Source organism: Impatiens glandulifera, chromosome 2, assembly GCF_907164915.1.
Source record: "Impatiens glandulifera chromosome 2, dImpGla2.1, whole genome shotgun sequence".
Classification (NCBI taxonomy): Eukaryota; Viridiplantae; Streptophyta; class Magnoliopsida; order Ericales; family Balsaminaceae; genus Impatiens; species Impatiens glandulifera.
The window spans coordinates 50,947,758-50,970,173 of record NC_061863.1 but is presented as its reverse complement, the minus strand read 5'-3'; the positions used below and the strand labels follow the sequence as shown (position 1 = coordinate 50,970,173).

Below are 22,416 nucleotides of genomic sequence, written 5' to 3'. Positions count from 1 at the left end.
CATAAACTTGAAACGATTAAAAATAAAATTAATATAAGTATGTTTCGAACTTGGAACCAAAAGATCGGTAACAAAGGATCGTAAAGTCACAATATTAGAGGTTGATTGATATTGGTGGTTGATTTGTCGAGGAATCAGATAAATGTAAGTGTGAAAGTGTAAAGTTACGGGATAAAATGTTGATTGAGATTGGTAATTGGTTTACCGATGAATAAGAGGTCGGTAACATTGGAGTTAGTGGTTAGTTTTTCAAGGGATAAGAGGTCGATTCAGGTCGTTAGTTGGTTTGTTGAGAGATAAGAGAGACGTGTGAAATGTGATTGAGATTGGTGGTTGGTTTTCCGAGAGAAAAGAGGCATGTGAAAGTGTGATCTCATGAGATGGAGATGTTCATTGGAATTGGTGATTTGTTTGGCGAGAGATAAAAAGTGTGTGAAAGTAATGAGGTCAAGAGATGAGAGTTTATTGGAATTGGTGGTTGGTTTTTCGAAATATAAATGCTGGTAATAGAGGATTGTAATGTCACGAGATTAGAGGTTAATTGTGATTGATATTTGGTTTGTCGATGGATTAGAAGATTGTGAAAGTATGAGGTCACGAGATGAGAGGTCGATGAGATTAGTGGTTAATTTTCCAATGGATAAGAGGCCGGTAAGATTGAGATTGGTGGTTGGTTTGCTGAATGATAAGAAACCGGTAACAAATGATCGTAGGATCACAAGATTAGAGGTTGACTGTGATTAGTGGTTAAGAAATATATTTGGATGAGATGTTGAATTACCAAAGTGTGAGGTCGCGATATTATAGATTGATTGTGATGGGTGGTTGATTTGCTGAGGGATAAGAGGCGTCTGAAAGTGTGAGGTCGTGAGATGAAGAGGACAATTGGCCGGATTTTGGTGGCTGGTTTGGCAAAAGATAAAAGATGTGTGAAAGTGTGTGAGGTCACAATATTAGTAATGAGAGTTGTTCATTAAGAATATTGGTGGTTAAATGTGTGATTGAGATGGTTGGTTGACCTAAGTGAAAGTGAGATCACGAATTGAAAGATCAATTGGATTGGTGGTTGGTTTGCTGAAGTGGGAGTAAAAAGGACACGAAAATGATATGAAATGGTTGGGGTACAAAATTCAAATTGAGGTCACGAGATTAAGTATTGAGATGTTCATTGGGGGAACACAAAATATTGGTGGTTAAATATATGAATGAATTTGTTGGTTTAACGAAAAAGTGAGTGTAAAGAGGTTAATGATATGATAAAATGATTGGTGCCAAAAATGATGAAAAAAAATGTTGGTATTATTGAGATTGAGTGAAGAAGTGAGGTCACGATATTAGTAATATGTGAGGTTTATTAGGTAAGAAATGACATTATTGGTTAACCGAGAAAAGAGAGTAAAAAGTCGAAGAAGAAGAGGTCGGTGTTGATAATAAAAAAGTTAAATAAATGTATTTTTATCTAAAGAAAAATTATCATTATTTTTTATAAATAACGAAAACAACGATAAATGAAAGAAGGAAGACGATCATTATAATGTTTTAACCATTGAAGCACCGTTATGTTAAGACCATATAGGTTTCGGACGAAAATAATAATGAAACCCATTAAAATAATGATATGCCAATCACACATAGATCAGTATTGTTTATTTCATTTGTAAATGTGGGCATTACTAATAAAAACCTTTAACAAATTACAATGTTTTGGTTTGAGTTAATTGTATTTAATTTAGATTAACTTATTGTTTATTTATTTATTTATCTCACTAATAAAATTATTAAATAAATATACTTCATTTAAAATATATATTATATATGTATACTTCTAATATCATTTTATCCCAACAATTTAATTTTTAATAACTTAAATCCAACAAAATTATTTGTAAATAGTTATTCAAATAATCCATGTTCAAAATACTCAAGTCTTTATTATTAATTAATAATAACAAATTTAAAAGTGATTTAATTTTAATTTATATATATATTTCACTTGGGTGAGAAAAAAAAACATTGGACTCTATTTGTTTAATGGGCTTTCCTTTTGATCCAGAGAGATCGGCTCACCATTAGAACTTGTCTGAATTCCAGAGAGAGAGAGAAAAGCGAGAAATCGGAAAGATGCCGCTAAAGACTTTAGACGCTACCATCTCAAGCTTCGATGGTGTTTTCCAGAAATTCAAAGAAGACGCACCGAAGAACAAGGCGAATCTCATCCTCTTCTTGGCTGATAATGATCCTTCCACTTCACTCAGCTGGTGCCCTGGTAATCTATTTTCAAGTTTCAATTTCTTCACCACACAATAATCTAGAGAATACTTTGAGTTTCAATTATGTTTCCTATAACACTGATTATGTATTGTTGATCTTCAATTTATCATTCCTCGTTCACTTCGGCTTTCTCTGCACGATAATTATCTAGGGTTTCTGAATAATAATAATAAAAGCTACTACTCTACGCCAGGTTAATTATTTAATTTCAAATTTCAATGTACTGTTGTAATCCAAGAAGAATTATATGTTATTCTTTGTCAATTGAGCTTCCATAGTGGGTTGAATACTTGAATTCAGTATAAGTTATTTTGAATTGTTCTAATTGAATACATGTACAATTCCCTCTTGCCCTTATAGAAAAGGGTAGAATTTTACAATGCCAATGATTGGAACAACTAACAAGTCATGACAATGTTTTTTTCTTCTAATGATTGATTGATTATGTGTGTGTGGTCTTTTTAATTTATGATTCTTTCAGACTGTGTAAGAGCTGAACCTGTTATCTACAAGAAGCTTGAAGCATTATCTGATGACATTGTTCTCCTTCGAGTTTATATTGGAGACAGACCTACATGGAGAAATGCACAGCATCCATTGAGGGTTGATCCAACGTTTAAGCTAACAGGTGTGCCAACTCTTATTAGATGGGAAGATGATGGTGTAAAGGGTCGTCTTGAAGATCATGAAGCTCATGTTGAACGCAAAATAGAATCCCTCATTGCTTAGGGGAAGTAGTAGATGATGCTGCGCCTTTATAATGATCGAATAATGTTTGGGTATTAAGTATTTTGTGATGGATATTGAGCAAAATATGTAATTGATAAGAATGTTGAATTGTATCCAATTACAGTTTGTAATGTTTCTAAATAAAATGGATTATGATTTGAAACATTCATCCATTAAATAGAGTTTTAATTACCTTTTTTTTTTTTTTTTGTATGAAAACAATTACTTTTAAATATAACAAGTCACTGAGTTAGTTACATTATATTATTTACATTTAAAAGTTTAGAGGTCTAATAGTCATTTCTAAATAAGGTCTAATTACCTTAAATTAGTCCAAATGCAAGAAATATGCAAAGTGCGAGAATTGCACCAAATGAAAGAAATGCATACCTCGATATTCAATTCACCATCTTCATCTGTCTTCTCCTCCAAAGTCCCAACATTGTCCATCTCCAACAACGGCCCATCCTACAAAAACCAGAAAAGTCTTCAATTAGTCCAAATGCAAGAAATATGCAAAGTGCGAGAATTGCACCAAATGCAAGAAATGCATACCTCGATATTCAATTCACCATCTTCATCTGTCATCTCCTCCACAGGCCCAACATTGTACATCTCCAACAACGGCCCATCCTACAAAAACCAGAAAAGTCTTCAATTAGTCCAAATGCAAGAAATATGCAAAGTGCGAGAATTGCACCAAATGCAAGAAATGCATACCTCAATATTTTTTTCGTTCAACAAATCATGATCTTCATTTTCATTGTCCTCCCCAACATTGTTTTTCTCCAAGAGCCCAACAATGTCTTCCTCCTGTCCATCCTACAAAAAACAGAAAAGGCTTCAATTAGTCCAAATGCAAGAAATGCACCAATTAGTCCAAATGCAAGAAATACAAGAAATACATACCTCAACTTCATTCTCCTCCACAAGCCCAACATTGTCTTTCTCCAAAATCAGCACAACATTGTCTCCCTTCCCATCCTACAAAAAAGAAAAAATCTTTTAATTAGACTAAATGCAAGAAATGCCAAATGCACGAAATTTATCATCATTCAAACTCATACCTCAGTGTTCACCTCAAAATCTTCCTCGTCCTTTTCTTCATCATTCTCCTTCTTTTTCTCCCCTTGTGTGGCAAAGTCTTGTTGTAGTTGGTTTAACATCTGTTTAATGAGAATTATTTCATTTCTCATTTCAGTTTTGATGAGAATTATTTCATCTCTCATTTCAGTTTTGATGAGAATGATTTCATCTCTCATTTCAGTTTTGAATTCATTTAGCTCCTTCGAAAGTTCATCCAATCTACATCTATCCTGGGGAGTTGTTGTTGTTGGAGTCGTGGGAGAGGATTCTTCGTCTTCGTCTTCGTATTTTCTACTCGTGGCGCTCTCGACAGAATAAGAGCTGCTGGTGCTGGTGCTGGGGGTAGGGTTGCGGGTTGTTCTTCTCGTGGAAGGTTTGGCTTTGGCTGGAGTAATTTGTCTTTTCTTCCTCATGACAGTTTTTTTATGAGGAACTCCATCGTCAATATCTCCAAATTTCCTCTTTCTGCAGTCAAGATCAAAAAGGACATCATAAACATTACCTCCCATATCTTCAAAGTCATCCCCAGCATATAAGATCTTCTCTTCTTCAGACAATTCCATTTTCTTAACAATCTTGCCTTGTAGGGCAGTGTGAAGATCAGAGGCAGTGCTCTTCCTCTTTGATTTGTACTGTATTATCCTTGGGCAGACAGGCTCTTCCGTTTGAAGCGTCGTTTTAATTGCAAGATTGGGGACAAACGTTTGGATCACCTCATAAGTCCACACTTGTAAGGCTAGTGCGAACCCATATACGGTATAAGAAACATCGACATCTTTGTCTTTGTCTTTGTTCTTCTTCCCCGAGGCGGCATTCTTCTTCTGCAGATATAGCTTCCTGTAGCGATCAAGGTCTTTGGTCAAACCCTTGATGGTTGCTCTAAAGGACACATTTCCCCATGGAAAATTGAGGAAGGTGTCGATGTCATCAACCATGCTGAAGAGTTTCATATTTATTATCCTCTTCGGGTCAAGGGCAAAGAGATAATGGGAAACAAGGTATACCAGCCCCAATTTCCATGCATCTTCCCTATCAGAGAAGGACAAGAATTTTGAATGAAGGTCTGCTATTCTAATAAGTGGAATACGTTTAAAATATTTAAGAACCAAAGTTGGAGATTCTTCAACCTGATTGAAAATCGTTTGCTCCGCAGGGAATCTCCCAAAATTGAGACCTGTAACCAATGCAAACTCCCTCACCCCGAAGCACAACTCTTCTCCATTCACAAGGAACTTCATCTCCATAGAATTTGAGCTGGACTTTCTGAGGAGCATGTGGTGTATAATCGTTCCTGAGAAACGCAGTAACGGGTGCCCTTTGAATAAGAATCTGAATTGGGTTTCCTCTACCCTTTTAGTTAGATTCATCTTCGCAAACTTGGCCGCAATACTTCCCATATTGGTTTTCCAAGATACCCTCCCAGCAAACTCGTGTATTATAGTGGACTCCATCTACAAAACAAGGAACAAGATGGGAATAAGCAAATCGAATTAACCATTGAGAAATGCTTGCAAATTTCTTAATACATTAAGGTGCAGTAAAGGTGCAGTAATACATTAAGGTGCAGTAATGGACAGTTCTAAATACATTAAGCATATGATGTGTCATTTCTTAAATCAACAACTCATCCTGTCTCATTGGCATTCTATTAAACGTAAAGCAGTAAAGCAGAATAAGAACAGACGAAAATTAAGCAGTAAAGCAGCAAAAGTTAAACCCTAAGCCTACACAGTCAAAGAAAACACAAAAATACCATTTCTTCACAAGAACATAACAAACACGGAAATGCCATTTCTTAAACGAGAAATGAATGAATAAACGTGAAATGCATGCATGTAGAATAAGAACATTGATACAATACTCGTCATATACCCTAAAAGCATTTACACACATAAACGAAACCAGAACCAAACCCTAAATCCTAAATACATCAATATAAATCAATATAAACGGCATAATACACTTCTAAAACCTAACCATAACCCTTAAAGCCCTAAACTCACCGGAATATGTCGAAGAGACGGCGGAAAAAGACGATGATGTCGAATAGACGGTGGAAAGTCGATGATGTTGGACGAGGAACGATGTTGAGGAACGAGGAACGATGTTGAGGAATGATGATCTTGATCGATGTTGAAGGAAGTCGGCAGTTGAGAAGACGTGGTTTTGGAAGTCGGGGTGGGAGGGAGAATCGGGGAGGTTTTGTTTTAAAATAGGGCCGAAAAATTATATATATGACTAAAGACGCGAATTACCATCCACGCGTTTCATCTAAAAACGCGTGAGTTCATCAACGCATTTTAGATGAAACGCGTGGATGGTAATTCACGTAAATTGAAAAACGCGAATTGTCATTCACGCGTTTCATCTAAATCGCGTGAATGAAATCACGCGATTTAGATTAAATCGCGTGAATGACAATTCACGTCAATGAGCGTAAAATCTGGCGCCGGAGGGGTATTTCTGACATTTCGCAGGGCAAAAGGGCCATTTTTGCCAACATTAGCAGGCGCGGGCCTTTTATGGAATTTCCCCTGTTATGGGGGGCATTTCATCAAATTTCCCATTTAAGTCTACACTAAGGCCTTCTTTGAGGAAGGGGTTTTTTTAATTTTGTTTGGGTTTTATTCAAAAAACCCTTATTTGATAAAAAGTAAGAAAAAACTAGTTTTTAAAATTTAAAGACTAATTTACCCTTTGACTTTAGAATATATGGTGTATGTGAGAGAATGATGGTTTAGAGAGAAGATAAAATTAGAGGATAATTTTGATATTTAAATGATAAAATTATTTGATTTAATGGTTGATAATATGTTTGGGTTTTGAGATAAAAACTAAGTTTTATCCCAAAAACCCCCCTTCATCAAACGAGGCCTAAGTTGTAACTTGGATGGAAGAGAAACACTAAAGGGTCGGGCCGGCCCAATAATTGGGCTGACAAGTCTCCTATAGAAAAACGCTAAAAAAAATTTGCAGTCTTAATTTTATTTAAAGAAAGGTTAAAAAACTAAGATTTGAATCATTACCAAATTAAATGATTTATTTTTCCACCTCAATTAATAAGTGTACATTTTTATATTAAAAAATTAGTAAATTTAAATTTTTTTTTTTTTTACTTTAATAAATGGGCTATCCCATCACGTGAGTTTCCAGTGTTTACCGGAATTAGCCATTTAAATGTATTAGTGATCAAAGCAATTGTTTTGGATATCTTATATTCACACTTATTTTTTGATTTAATATTCATAATTTTATTTATAAAATTATAAATCATTTAGTTTGTAACTTCCAATAATTAAGAAAATTCTAAGACCGCTAAAAACTCAAATACAAATTAGATCTACACCCATTTTTAAAAAGCTATCCCATTGAAAATGACATTATTTATAACTTTTTAAATATGAGAAAAATATTATTCACTATTGAGTCATTGTTAAAAATAATAATAATTACATTCCAATTGTATAGAGTGGGTCCAATATATTTGTTTTCTCATAGATTAGGATTTTCATTCAATTTATTATTTTTTTTATATTTTTTTTAAATTAACAAACTCTGTATTTGTCTATAATATATATATATATATATATATATATATATATATATATTATAAAAGTCACAAATTTCGGTGAAAAAAATAAAGTAAGTTGTGATATAATCAATAATCACAAATTAATAACAAAATATAAACCTTAACAATTTCACTAAACTATTTCATTACAAATGAATATCGCACAAGTTATATACCAATAGGTCTCGCACCACAACGTACAATCCGTTTTGCGTTTGGTTACAAATGAATCAGAATGTTAATGTGCAGGTTGACATACACACCCACAAAAATTAAAATTGTTAAATTTAATTAAAAACAATATATATATATAAATAAAAGTTTTGAACTTGTTAGTAAGTAAACACTATAACTAGTCTTTATATTTTAAAATTAACATAAAATTTGATAAATATGAAATTGTATTTATATAATTTTCAATTTTGTATTAATTTTTTATAATATATGTAAACACAGTTTTCTCAAATCATTAAGTACTCGCAACGCTATGTACGATGACCCGTTTTTGTTAGAGTAAACGAGTCGAATTGTTAATTTACAGGTTGACACCCTCATAAATTTGAAACGAATTTTAAAAATAAGATTAAAAATGACTTATATAAATTATTATTTTATAACCTAACAATATAAATATAACACTATTAAAAATTATTAAGTTATGAATTTGTATCATAATAATATAAATAAATCACTCTAATTAATTAAGTTAATAAAGTCTTATATTTTAAAAACGTTGCATTTTATTGTCATTAAATTACCTTAATATGTTACAATTATAAAAATATATTAAATATAATTTTAGATTATAAAAACACTCCATTTAAACAATAAGCTGGAGAAGTGTATAAAAAATAAAAATTATTACAAAATTAACTTAGTAGAAAACTCTTAAGCTGGAATCAAACTATAAACATATATGCTAAATATTTGTGGAAAAAAACATTTATATATATATATATATATATATAATATTTTTCAATAATACAAAATCATAACCAATTAAAAACGAGATAGTATAGAATTAATTGGAAAATTTGAGACAACGATGGGAGCCTCTTTAAGTTTGGAAGAGCTAGACGACGATTTGATCTTCGGGGAAGAACTTTTGACTAGTCCCTTCTTTTCATCGGAGACTCGAGACGAGGTGGATGATGATCCGAAACATGTGAAGATGTGTAAAAGAGGAGCCATCAATAATTATTATTCTATTTGGGTTTCAAGAAGAGTGGAATAATGTAGTGCACAGTTTATGCAAATATTTGCTCCAACAATTTATGCTTGATGATGTGTAGATTTGTGATTGTAGCTTATTTATAGATGGAGAGAAAGAGAGAAACTCTGTTTTGGTCAACTAAATTTGGAGGGCGAGTATTAATATTCTTTGAAACGATTACATAAATTAAAGTACCATATGTGCTAAAATTCTAATTTCTTCCAACTTTCACTTTTAAGGACTATAGGACTAGGGGTGAGTAAAATAATAAGCCAATAAAATAATGTTAAAAAATTGCAAACACAGTTGAACAGTTATATTTACCTAATTCAAACAAACAAAATATATGTATATCAGTTATATTTACCTAATTCAAACAATCAAAATATATATATATAATGGGAGGAATTTTGAGTTATATATTTATATACTACCTATTCAAGCCGTGTCTATATATCACTTATAAAATGACACATATACACAAAAGTGAAGCATCACCTTTCTTATTTTTTTGTTTTTTTTCTTTGTACGTGTGACACTACTTTAATGGATACATGCACTGCCTACATGGGTAGCATCAAACTAATCGGGAATTTGGGAGAAAGAATAACATGGTGGCCGGGAAAAAAAAAAAGTTCTCTTCTCTTTTTTCTCACACTTTTTAATAACAAATAAGATGATGTCACGTTATTCCCTCTTATATATATAGAGAGAAATGATCACAAATTTTCTCTATCTTCTCTCTCCTAACCATTTATTTTTTTTTATAGACAGTGACGTAGCAACATTCGTTATTCCCTCCCTCACTCTTCAAAATTTATATATATATATATATATATATATATATATATATATATATATATATATTATTTAATAAAATATTTAAAATTAGATAAAAAAAATTCTTTCAAATAAATAATCTTATTCACTTTAAAGATATTTTATTATTAATTAAATCATCATTTATACTACTATTATGATTACTCATCTATTATATACTTTTTAAATATAAATACTATACATATAGGACACGGCTCTCTTTTCTCTTATATTTAAATTATATATTTTTTAGAAAGATGTAATAAAGACGTAAATTAAAATAAATAAATTCTCGTTAAATATCATTAGTTATTAGGATTAACTAGCATGTAGCCTGTGTATTTGCACGAGTAATAATATAAAAATTGAGAAAAAAAATTACGGTGAAAATGTGATAGTATTTTTAATTTACTCTCTATATCCTTATTAACCACAACTCTCGACCCGACAATCGGGACATTTTAAAAATTAAGCATCATTATATATATAAATTAGTTAGTTAAAAAGTAGAACTTATACTCGACAATCCGGACACTTAAAAATTAAACATCATTATATATACATACATTAGTTAATTAAAAAGTTGAACTTATATTGTTAAAACGTCCCACGTTAATCCAATTTGGTGTTGAATTTAAAATATAAAGTCTTATTAGCCTAGTTGGTTAAAAGGTTGTACTTGTTTTGTTTTGTTAGGTTGCGAGTTTGAAACATACCTATAGCGTTTTTAATTTTATTTTTAACCGTTTATGGGCGGGTTAATCCACAATCCGACCTAAGTATCCATTTACTCTTACATATATATCCAAATTAACCACAGTTATCACCGCTCTCGACTAGACAATCTGAACGCTTTAAAAATTAAGCATCATTTTATATATATATATATATATATCGGACCTTTTTACTAGTATATTGTCTATGTTATTTTAGTGAATAATATGAAAAGTTCTTTAAAGTTCAATTTTAGTAGGCTTGATTAAGGGTTATTTAAATAATTTATTTAGTTTTTGTTAATAATATGAGAGATTTGTGAAAGTTTGATTTGGTCAATGAGATTGGAGGGCAAGTAATAATATTACTTGAAATGATTAAATAAATAAAAGGACCACATGTCCAAACTCTAATTTCTTCTAACTTTTTCTTAAGGATCATACCCAATTCTGAAATTGGATATGAAGACGAAGAATTGGGGCCCTAGCATTATTGAGGAGGGTCGAGAGAAGGGGCAAGGAATTGAAGTACATCATTGCTACTTGGGAGTTCTTGATTGATTTTTTATTGAGTAAACTAATTAAACTGTCTATTAAGCTTGAACGGTAATTCCAAAAGCTTCCTAACATCGTTACAAAGTTGTGGGAACTAAAGGAGAGACATCAATCTTCTTCTTGTAACACTAGAATTAAAAACATCCGGACATTATTTTTACTCCCGATTTATAATTTTAAATAATTTTGAGCCATCAAAATTATGTTTTAAAACTTTTTATACGGGGTGCTTATTATACGGGATTAAAATAAATAAATAATTTAAAAACGGTGTCGTATCAACTGAACTCTAACATAATTAAATTTCGGACTAAGAAAAGAGATATAAAAATGGCTAGGACCACCTTCGTCTTCATCAACAAACACGCAAACGATCACTATCGATTCTAATGCAGTTGGAAGGTTTTTCAGAAATGTAAAAATGTCTAGCTAGGGACCACCATTTAATTTACAAACTAAGGAATCGGTGAGGAATCCAACTACAATGGACATCATCAACTGAAGTGGTCTAGCTAATTTGACCCGCAAAGTTGGAAGGCACGAAAGGGACAACTAAGGAATTGAGGCAAGGGCCTTATATCTGTTGAGGTCCATGAGTGAGCAAGAACCCTTCATGGTCATCTTTAAGCTTTGAGTGTGATTAAATGTGCATGAGTGTTCAGATTAAGCCTTAATTAGGTTAGACAGGATATCTAAAAGCATCTTAAAGTGTACTAAATAAGTGAGGATTATTGGTAAGTAACCATTTAAGTTGTAACTCATTGTTTAATAAAAGTTTTGATTTATCGATATTTGAGTTCAAACTGACTTTTATGTTGTAACATTTAATATTTTAGAAATCATTATTGTCACTTGAACCACCTTATTGTGTTACGGTTATAAATAATATAAATATATATAATTTTTTAGATTATAAAAATAATCAATGTAAATTATAAGCTAGCTAGAGAAGTGTATACAAAATAAAAACTTATTATAAAATGAGCTTAATAGAAAAGTATTAAGTTGGAATCAAACTATAAACATAAATGCTAAATATTTGTGAAAAAAAAAATTATATATAATATATAGATTTTTCAATAATACAAAATCATAACCAATTAAAAACGAGAGAGTATAGAATTGATTGGAAAATTTGAGACCACTATAGGAGCCTCTTTAGGTTTGGAAGAGTTAGACGACGATTTGATCTTTGGGGAAGAACTTTTGGCTAATCCCTTCTTTTCTTTGGAGACTCGAGCTGAGGTGGATGATGATCCGAAACATGTGAAGATAGATGAAAGAGGAGCCATCGATGAGTATTATTCGATTTGGGTTTCAATAAGAGTGGAATTATAATGTATGCAAAATTTATGGAAATATTTGCTCCAACAATTTATGCTTATGATGATTTGTAAATTTGTGATTGTAGCTTATTTATAGATGGAAAGAAAGAGAGAAACTTTGATTTGGTCAACTAAGATTGGAGAGCAAGTATTCCTTATTTCTTGAGCTTTCACTTAAGGACCAGGGATAAGTATATTTAAATAATAAACCAACAAAATATTGTAAATAATTGCAAGACCCAATTAAAAGTATATATATATATATATATATATATATATATATATTAACCTAATTCAAAGAAAAAAACATATTCCACATCCAAGATATATACGATCGGACAGTTTTAAAAATATAATTTATTTAGAATTAAGTATAAATTAAGTTTATTCAAATCATGTAATCACATACACAAAATATATTAATTAATATTACAAGTATATTAAATTAATTTTTACGTTTATAAATAAAAATTTGTATTTTTTACTTAAATTTTGTCTAATCAATTGTGCAAGACATGTATAATATGAATAGTTGAGTGTGAAAATAATTATTAAACTGACTAAATATTTTATACATCAAATCCATAGAATATAAAGTGGGATGTATTCACAAAGTATAACTAAACATAATGTGGCCAAATTTATATTTATCCAAGAAAATTGAATCAATTTCATACACATATCTTACATGAAGTACAATAATATCTTACTTTTAAAGAGTTAAAAAAAAAATTAATAAGTAATTAATTCTTATTAAAATTCAAATGAGGGATAGGAAATAATACAACATAACAACTATAAAATTAAAATAATTAAATGTGATCTAAATATTAAATTGTATAAGCATTTAAGAAAAATAAAACTCCCATTAGAAAAGATTCATCGGTCATTCAATTTGTAGAAGATTCCTCCATAAACGGACTCATTTGAGTTTGTGAACGATGAATGTTGAAGTAGAGAAAACCGAACGAACCAATAAAATAGTGACGATAAAATTTCTACCAAATATCGGTAGTTAAAATTATTCTTAACCGATGGTTGGTAAACAACACCGAAAAAGGTTCTACCAAGTAAAAATGGATAATCTACGTATATGACCGAAATAGTGATAAATCCATTCAAATAATAGGAGGATACATCATACATATAAGAGGTTTTTTATATGAAATATCAAATCGATAAACTCTTTAATTAAAAAATAACTCTAAATTTAATTATTTCGTCTCATTTGTTGCTAAGAAGGGGACAAACACGGATTCGAGAAAATATACCAACACAATCAGATGGTATTAGCCGCTAACGACCCATCAATGATTGAGAGTATTATTCGAATTATAAAATTCGAGATGAAAAAATCGATTCGATAAATAGGATGTCAGACCAAACAAAATACAATACTAACTCAAATCTGAGTGATGGAAAGAGAAACGAGGAACCCTCCCATGCTAAAAAAAAATTGTCATAGAATGAATCAAGAAATATTGACATTTCAACATCTCTATAGTTTTTTTATATATTAAAGAATAATATATATTTCATTTATTCATTATGAATACTAAGGTATATACTTATCTTGGCTCTCCATCCGTGGGTTTTATAAATCCACCTAATTTGTTCTTTAAAAATTTAGAAAAAAATGTTTTCTTTTAAAAAATTTAGCTTTTGCTTTTTTACTTTTTATTTTCCAGAGATTCTTCGTTTGTTCGGTGTTTATTTACCTGCGGAAAAGGGTATTGACAATGTGGCCCACACGCGGTTCGTAATGCACCGTCTCTACTACGAAGCTACTAGCCCAATATATGACTATTTTTCAAATATGCTTCCAAAATTTAAGAAAGATGAATCAAAGTTATACATGTTTACGTGAGTTTTTTTATAACGCTGAGTTCCGTTTTTCTTGTAAAGTGCAAATAATCTCCGTAGGTTAAACATATAACATGCAAATTAACACATTAATTAGACGAACCGAACTTGCCGTTTGACGGGCTCGATCCCAAGACCTCAAGAAGGTTAGGGATATCCACAATTTTTCGTGTTTAGCTAGAAGAGGGGATATGTTTACACGAGGGTGATAAATGTTTGAAACCTAAAATTATTCTAAAAATAAAAGTCAATGTACAAAAAAAATCTTATAAAATAGAGAAATAACTTTAAACGAGTCTAAAACTGAAATAATTTCTAAAATTGTTTAAATTTTTATTTAAAGCCATTTTCTATTTCTTATGAATTTTTTTCTCTAAAAGAGGTCGGAGTCTTTCATTGGGCCGAAACTAAAGAGGTCCCCTGAGTTAGGAGTTTATTTAATTTTAATATTTATATATGATATTTTATTTTAATATTTAATTTTCTCTTTTTTATCTTCACTCTTTTCCGTCTCTTCGAAATTCTCGGAGACAGCAAGTATAACAGTCTTTTGGAACAGCAGATCTGCTCCCGCAAAGAAGGGATCGTCGATCGTGGAACAACGTCTGACTGGCCGCGCGATTTGTCAATTTCCAGCGATCCGTTAGTGGTTGGGGAATCTGTCATGTCTTTCGTCTGTCTAGGCGCGTTAACTTCCGCTGGAGGCTTGTTAGCGCACTTGCATCCGTCGGATCGCCCTGATGGAGCGGTCGTTGGATGAGTTTAATTAAAACTCAATTCCAACTTTAAATTTTAACACGTTACTTTACTCAAAATTTATAAATAGTATATTATTTAATAATACAAAATAGAATTATTATTACATCATAGTAAACAAGAAGCTAGAGAAGCAACTAATCTTCGCAATATTGCACTAAAGTTGTGCGACAGTATAATATACTCTTAAGTTGGAATGAAACTAAACCTATATGCTAAACATTTCTGAAAAAAAACATTTTTATATATAATAGATTTTAAAATCATACAAAAATAGACCTAATTAATATTCTAGTCAATTATAAGCGAGAAAGATAAGAATTGACTGGAAAATATGAGACAACAATAGAAACCTCTTTGGGTTTGAAAGAGATAGACGACGATGATAATTTGTTCTTCGATACAGAGTGATCGCCTAATCCTTTCTTTTCATCGGAGACTCGATGTGAGGAATGTAATAATGATCCAAAACATGCAAAGATAAATGAAAGAGGAGACATGAATAATAATTATTCTATATGGGTTTAAAGAATAGTGGAATAATGTAGTGCAAAATTAATGTAAATGTTTTGCTCACGATTTATGTTGTGTAAATTTAGGCTTGGCCTTATTTATAGATAGAGAGAGAGAATAGAGAAAGAGAAACTTTGATTTGGTCAATGAAGATTGGAGCACAAGGAATAATATTATTTGAACTGATTAAATAAACAAAAGGACCACATGTCCAAATCCTAATTTCTTCAAACTTTGGCTTAAGATTTATACTTTTATATATTGTTTTTCTTCTTAATTTAGGAAATTAACAAGAATATAGAGTGATGGTACATGGACAATGGGTAAGTCCAACAAGTTCTGCTAGGCACACCCACTACTGGAAAATTTGACGAGATGATCCAAAGATGGGGTTATTTGACCTGGTGGTCGCTGATAATTTTAATTGCTTTCGTGGTCATTTATTTTTTTTGGATGAAATTACCATTTTCGCGTAACACGAAGGGCTTCGCGTTTCGCGAAGTGAATTAGAGTTTAGTATAAATACTCTAATTTTTCTATTTCCTTCATTTTCTTTCTCTTTCTTCCCTCTCTTCTCTTGTTCTTTCTTTGACGGCGGCAGCTACGACGACAGAGGCGGCGGGGCGGCGGTCCACTTCATACAGATACAAATTTATGTTCTTATTTACATGATCTTGATTTTAAACCCTAACCTAATTCGATTTATGTTTTTTATTTACACGATCCTTATTTCGCGTTACATCATCAAGAAGGTTACTCAATTCTTATTGCTTCTTGGTGTTCTTATTGTTCATATTGGTTCATATTTTTGTTCATATTTTTGTTCATATTTATCGATGATGATATTTGCAGATCATATGGGTTCTGTTTCAGGGAAGATTCACTTTGCGCTTCGCTAAATACTTCGCATTTCGCGAAAGCAAATCACGTTACGCGAAGCGGCACGGTCGGCACACAAAGCGGCACGACCGTCACGCGAAGACACATCGTGTTACGCGAAACGACATCGCGTCACACGAAGACACATCGCGTTACGCGAAGCGGCACGGTGGTCACGCGAAGGGTCATCCCTTGTAGCGAAGGGCCATCCCTTGAGCGTTTTGTTTACCTTCTGACTCGGATTTTGTTGGCTATTTTCGTTGTTTAAGTTTTTGCATCTTTTGATGTTGTATTATTGCCTAGAAAGACAACTGTTTAAGGTGATTAATAATAAATCTATTGTATCTTTTTCACTAGTTTTAGTGGATGATTATTCAATTGTTGGATTATCTTAAATTTAGTTCTTTGTGACAATTATTTTTTGAGCAATTTAAAAGGCCTTGTTGTTTTCAAATAACCTTAATTACTATCAGTTATAGATTTTAAATATGTTTATTTGAAATTAATCTCAAATCGATTGAGATTTAAACGTATAGACTGAGACGAACATAGTAGATAAAAGATTGATAGAATTGAGGATACAATGTTTGTTCATAATATTCAGCATAACCCTAAACCTATTCAAATTAAAGCCTTTGAATACTAAGTAAACATTAGCAAAAGTCCCAACCATAGTTAGAAACTTAACTCATAAGGCAAGACAGACAAATAGGCCTGAATATGAGCATATGGCAGATTCTTTAATCAAATAAAACAAAGAAAATCATTCTTCATTCAGCTGAAAAACAATAGAAATCGAATTTGGTATTTATACACAAATCTAAGTACAACTCTGTGTCGCTTCGCGTAACGCGATGTGCCTTTGCGTGACGATCGTGCCGCTTCGCATGCCGACTGTGCCGCTTCGCGTGCCGACCTTGCCGTTTCGCGTGTCAACCGTGTCGTTTCGCGTAACGCGATGTGTCTTCGCGTGACGCGATGCTGTTTCGCGTAACGCGATATACCGCTTCGCGTGACGATCGTACCGCTTCGCGTGCCGATCGTGTCTTCGCGTAATGCAATGTGCTTTCGCGAAACGCAAAGTGAATCTTTCCTGAAACGGAACTCATATGATCTACAAATATCATCATCGAAAAATCTGAATAATAAGATGAACAAAAATATGAACTAATATTACCAATATAAACCAATATTACCAATATAAACTAATATTACCAATATAAACAATAAGAACACCAAGAAGTAAATAAGAATTGAGTAAGATTCTTGGGAATGTAACGCGAAATAAAGATCGTGTAAATAAAAGCATAAATCGATTTAGGTTAAGGTTTGAAATCAAGATCATGTAAATAAGAACATAAATTTGTATCTGTATGAAGTGGACCGCCGCCCCGCCGCCTCCGTCGCCGCCGTCAAAGAAAGAACAAGAGAAGAGAGGGAAGAGAGAGAAAGGAAATGGAAAAATTAGAATATTTATACTAAACCCTAATTCACTTCGTGAAATGCAAACCCTTCGCGTTATGCGGAGAGGGTAATTTCGTCTAAAAAAAATAAGTGACCACGAAAGCAATTAAAATTATCAGCGACCACCAGGTTAAATAACTCCATCTTTGGGGTCATTTCGTCTAATTTCCCCCACTGCTAGGGTAACCCAATTTCTAAACCAACACAAATTAAAACTTCAAAACAAAATGTAATTATTTATTTATTTTTCTTTTATATCCTAACAAATATTATACGGATTTATAAAATCTAATTAAAATTATGTAGTCAATTTGGGATTTAAAGTTGGATGAACCCTACTCCAACTTATTAAAAATATGGTAAGCCTATAATTTTTTTCTTTTAGAACTCTACTTCCTCCTAAATAAATAATTTATATATATAATAATGCTTAATTTGAATTTGTTTGATTTGTCGGTTCAAGAATTGTGGTTAATTTAGATATATATGTGAGAATAAATAGATATTTGGGTCAGGAGTTGACCCGCCCATAAACTTGAAACGATTAAAAATAAAATTAATATAAGTATGTTTCGAACTTGGAACCAAAAGATCGGTAACAAAGGATCGTAAAGTCACAATATTAGAGGTTGATTGATATTGGAACTGATTTGTCGAGGAATCAGATAAATGTAAGTGTGAAAGTGTAAAGTTACGGGATAAAATGTTGATTGAGATTGGTAATTGGTTTACCGATGAATAAGAGGTCGGTAACATTGGAGTTAGTGGTTAGTTTTTCAAGGGATAAGAGGTCGATTCAGGTCGTTAGTTGGTTTGTTGAGAGATAAGAGAGACGTGTGAAATGTGATTGAGATTGGTGGTTGGTTTTCCGAGAGAAAAGAGGCATGTGAAAGTGTGATCTCATGAGATGGAGATGTTCATTGGAATTGGTGATTTGTTTGGCAAGAGATAAAAAGTGTGTGAAAGTAATGAGGTCAAGAGATGAGAGTTTATTGGAATTGGTGGTTGGTTTTTCGAAATATAAATGCTGGTAATAGAGGATTGTAATGTCACGAGATTAGAGGTTAATTGTGATTGATATTTGGTTTGTCGATGGATTAGAAGATTGTGAAAGTATGAGGTCACGAGATGAGAGGTCGATGAGATTAGTGGTTAATTTTCCAATGGATAAGAGGCCGGTAAGATTGAGATTGGTGGTTGGTTTGCTGAATGATAAGAAACCGGTAACAAATGATCGTAGGATCACAAGATTAGAGGTTGACTGTGATTAGTGGTTAAGAAATATATTTGGATGAGATGTTGAATTACCAAAGTGTGAGGTCGCGATATTATAGATTGATTGTGATGGGTGGTTGATTTGCTGAGGGATAAGAGGCGTCTGAAAGTGTGAGGTCGTGAGATGAAGAGGACAATTGGCCGGATTTTGGTGGCTGGTTTGGCAAAAGATAAAAGATGTGTGAAAGTGTGTGAGGTCACAATATTAGTAATGAGAGTTGTTCATTAAGAATATTGGTGGTTAAATGTGTGATTGAGATGGTTGGTTGACCAAAGTGAAAGTGAGATCACGAATTGAAAGATCAATTGGATTGGTGGTTGGTTTGCTGAAGTGGGAGTAAAAAGGACACGAAAATGATATGAAATGGTTGGGGTACAAAATTCGAATTGAGGTCACGAGATTAAGTATTGAGATGTTCATTGGGGGAACACAAAATATTGGTGGTTAAATATATGAATGAATTTGTTGGTTTAACGAAAAAGTGAGTGTAAAGAGGTTAATGATATGATAAAATGATTGGTGCCAAAAATGATGAAAAAAAATGTTGGTATTATTGAGATTGAGTGAAGAAGTGAGGTCACGATATTAGTAATATGTGAGGTTTATTAGGTAAGAAATGATATTATTGGTTAACCGAGAAAAGAGAGTAAAAAGTCGAAGAAGAAGAGGTCGGTGTTGATAATAAAAAAGTTAAATAAATGTATTTTTATCTAAAGAAAAATTATCATTATTTTTTATAAATAACGAAAACAACGATAAATGAAAGAAGGAAGACGATCATTATAATGTTTTAACCATTGAAGCACCGTTATGTTAAGACCATATAGGTTTCGGACGAAAATAATAATGAAACCCATTAAAATAATGATATGCCAATCACACATAGATCAGTATTGTTTATTTCATTTGTAAATGTGGGCATTACTAATAAAAACCTTTAACAAATTACAATGTTTTGGTTTGAGTTAATTGTATTTAATTTAGATTAACTTATTGTTTATTTATTTATTTATCTCACTAATAAAATTATTAAATAAATATACTTCATTTAAAATATATATTATATATGTATACTTCTAATATCATTTTATCCCAACAATTTAATTTTTAATAACTTAAATCCAACAAAATTATTTGTAAATAGTTATTCAAATAATCCATGTTCAAAATACTCAAGTCTTTATTATTAATTAATAATAACAAATTTAAAAGTGATTTAATTTTAATTTATATATATATTTCACTTGGGTGAGAAAAAAAAACATTGGACTCTATTTGTTTAATGGGCTTTCCTTTTGATCCAGAGAGATCGGCTCACCATTAGAACTTGTCTGAATTCCAGAGAGAGAGAGAAAAGCGAGAAATCGGAAAGATGCCGCTAAAGACTTTAGACGCTACCATCTCAAGCTTCGATGGTGTTTTCCAGAAATTCAAAGAAGACGCACCGAAGAACAAGGCGAATCTCATCCTCTTCTTGGCTGATAATGATCCTTCCACTTCACTCAGCTGGTGCCCTGGTAATCTATTTTCAAGTTTCAATTTCTTCACCACACAATAATCTAGAGAATACTTTGAGTTTCAATTATGTTTCCTATAACACTGATTATGTATTGTTGATCTTCAATTTATCATTCCTCGTTCACTTCGGCTTTCTCTGCACGATAATTATCTAGGGTTTCTGAATAATAATAATAAAAGCTACTACTCTACGCCAGGTTAATTATTTAATTTCAAATTTCAATGTACTGTTGTAATCCAAGAAGAATTATATGTTATTCTTTGTCAATTGAGCTTCCATAGTGGGTTGAATACTTGAATTCAGTATAAGTTATTTTGAATTGTTCTAATTGAATACATGTACAATTCCCTCTTGCCCTTATAGAAAAGGGTAGAATTTTACAATGCCAATGATTGGAACAACTAACAAGTCATGACAATGTTTTTTTCTTCTAATGATTGATTGATTATGTGTGTGTGGTCTTTTTAATTTATGATTCTTTCAGACTGTGTAAGAGCTGAACCTGTTATCTACAAGAAGCTTGAAGCATTATCTGATGACAATGTTCTCCTTCGAGTTTATGTTGGAGACAGACCTACATGGAGAAATGCACAGCATCCATTGAGGGTTGATCCAACGTTTAAGCTAACAGGTGTGCCAACTCTTATTAGATGGGAAGATGATGGTGTAAAGGGTCGTCTTGAAGATCATGAAGCTCATGTTGAACGCAAAATAGAATCCCTCATTGCTTAGGGGAAGTAGCTAGTAGAAGATGCTGCGTCTTTATAATGAATGATCGAATAATGTTCGGGAAATAAGTATTTTGTGATGGATATTGAGCAAAATATGTAATTGATAAGAATGTTGAATTGTCTCCAATTACAGTTTGTAATGTTTCTAAATAAAATGGATTATGATTTGAAACATTCATCCATTAAATAAAGTTTTAATTACCTTCTTTTTTTTTGTATGAAAACAATTACTTTAAATATAAGAAGTCACTGAGTTAGTTACATTATATTATTTACATTTAAAAGTTTAGAGGTCTAATAGTCATTTTAGTTAAATTCAGGGACTTTTTTCTTTTTGTTCTTGGATTATAATTTTTGTATGCATATATTCAACCTTTAAAGAAAACAAAATAAGAATGTATGATATTCTATCTTAATTTTGTATTATTGATAAGATATATAAGATAAGAGTTTACCCTTTATTCAATTTTTTATTATTAAATATTTTAATTAAATATTTTGTTTTTTCTCTTTTTTTATTTAAAAATATTGATTTTTTTGTTTTTTGTTTTGTTTTTTCCTTTCTTATTTAATTAAAGTTAATATTTTTTTAAATAATTAATTAACTTAAATATACTTAAAATAAATTGAAATATATAAATTTAATAAGAAATAATAGGGAAAGAATTTGAAAGAGGGTGAGAGATGATGATTACATTGCGGTCACTATATTCTCTATTTCAATTCTCACACAAATCCTTTCTAATTATTTCTCATAAAAAAATATTTATTAATTTAAAATTAGGCATTCATGTAATAATATATATATATATATATATATATATATATATATATTAATTTTTCTAAAATTAATAAATATTTTTAAATATATATATATATGTTTATTTTATTTTTTTTATTTTTATTAATAATTTTCTCTCTCTTTTCATTACTTATATTTTTCTCTATCTTAAATAAGACACGTTCAATAAAAGAAAATTCAATTTTTATTATTAAAAAACATTTAACAAATTATCTCTTTAATTTTTATTATTATAAATATACTTTTTTTAAATATGCCACAATAAACACGCATTTTAATTATTTTAATATATATATATAATATTTATTTATATTTTAATTTTTTTAATATA

At 31.2% G+C, this 22,416-nt stretch overlaps 2 protein-coding genes across 2 annotated transcripts; both read left to right on the top strand.

The window, feature by feature from the left end:
• Positions 1-2,072: 2,072 nt before the first annotated feature.
• Positions 2,073-3,157, top strand: LOC124927196 (thioredoxin-like protein Clot). Its single transcript, XM_047467566.1, has 2 exons — positions 2,073-2,266; positions 2,753-3,157. The coding sequence occupies exons 1-2, from the start codon at positions 2,122-2,124 to the stop codon at positions 2,998-3,000; spliced, it is 393 nt and encodes a 130-aa protein (XP_047323522.1). The 5' UTR covers positions 2,073-2,121; the 3' UTR covers positions 3,001-3,157.
• A 17,199-nt stretch (positions 3,158-20,356) lies between these two features.
• LOC124927114 (thioredoxin-like protein Clot) lies at positions 20,357-21,497 on the top strand. The gene is made up of 2 exons (XM_047467464.1): positions 20,357-20,550; positions 21,037-21,497. Exons 1-2 carry the CDS (start codon positions 20,406-20,408, stop codon positions 21,282-21,284), a joined length of 393 nt encoding a protein of 130 aa, XP_047323420.1. The 5' UTR covers positions 20,357-20,405; the 3' UTR covers positions 21,285-21,497.
• Positions 21,498-22,416: the final 919 nt, after the last annotated feature.

Bases quoted from the DNA above. Each gene is read 5' to 3' on its own strand.
- LOC124927196 (XM_047467566.1), top strand. From the start codon at position 2,122: ATGCCGCTAAAGACTTTAGACGCTACCATCTCAAGCTTCGATGGTGTT. The intron at 2,267-2,752 runs GTAATCTATTTT...TGATTCTTTCAG, and splicing joins TTCACTCAGCTGGTGCCCTG to ACTGTGTAAGAGCTGAACCT.
- LOC124927114 (XM_047467464.1), top strand. From the start codon at position 20,406: ATGCCGCTAAAGACTTTAGACGCTACCATCTCAAGCTTCGATGGTGTT. The intron at 20,551-21,036 runs GTAATCTATTTT...TGATTCTTTCAG, and splicing joins TTCACTCAGCTGGTGCCCTG to ACTGTGTAAGAGCTGAACCT.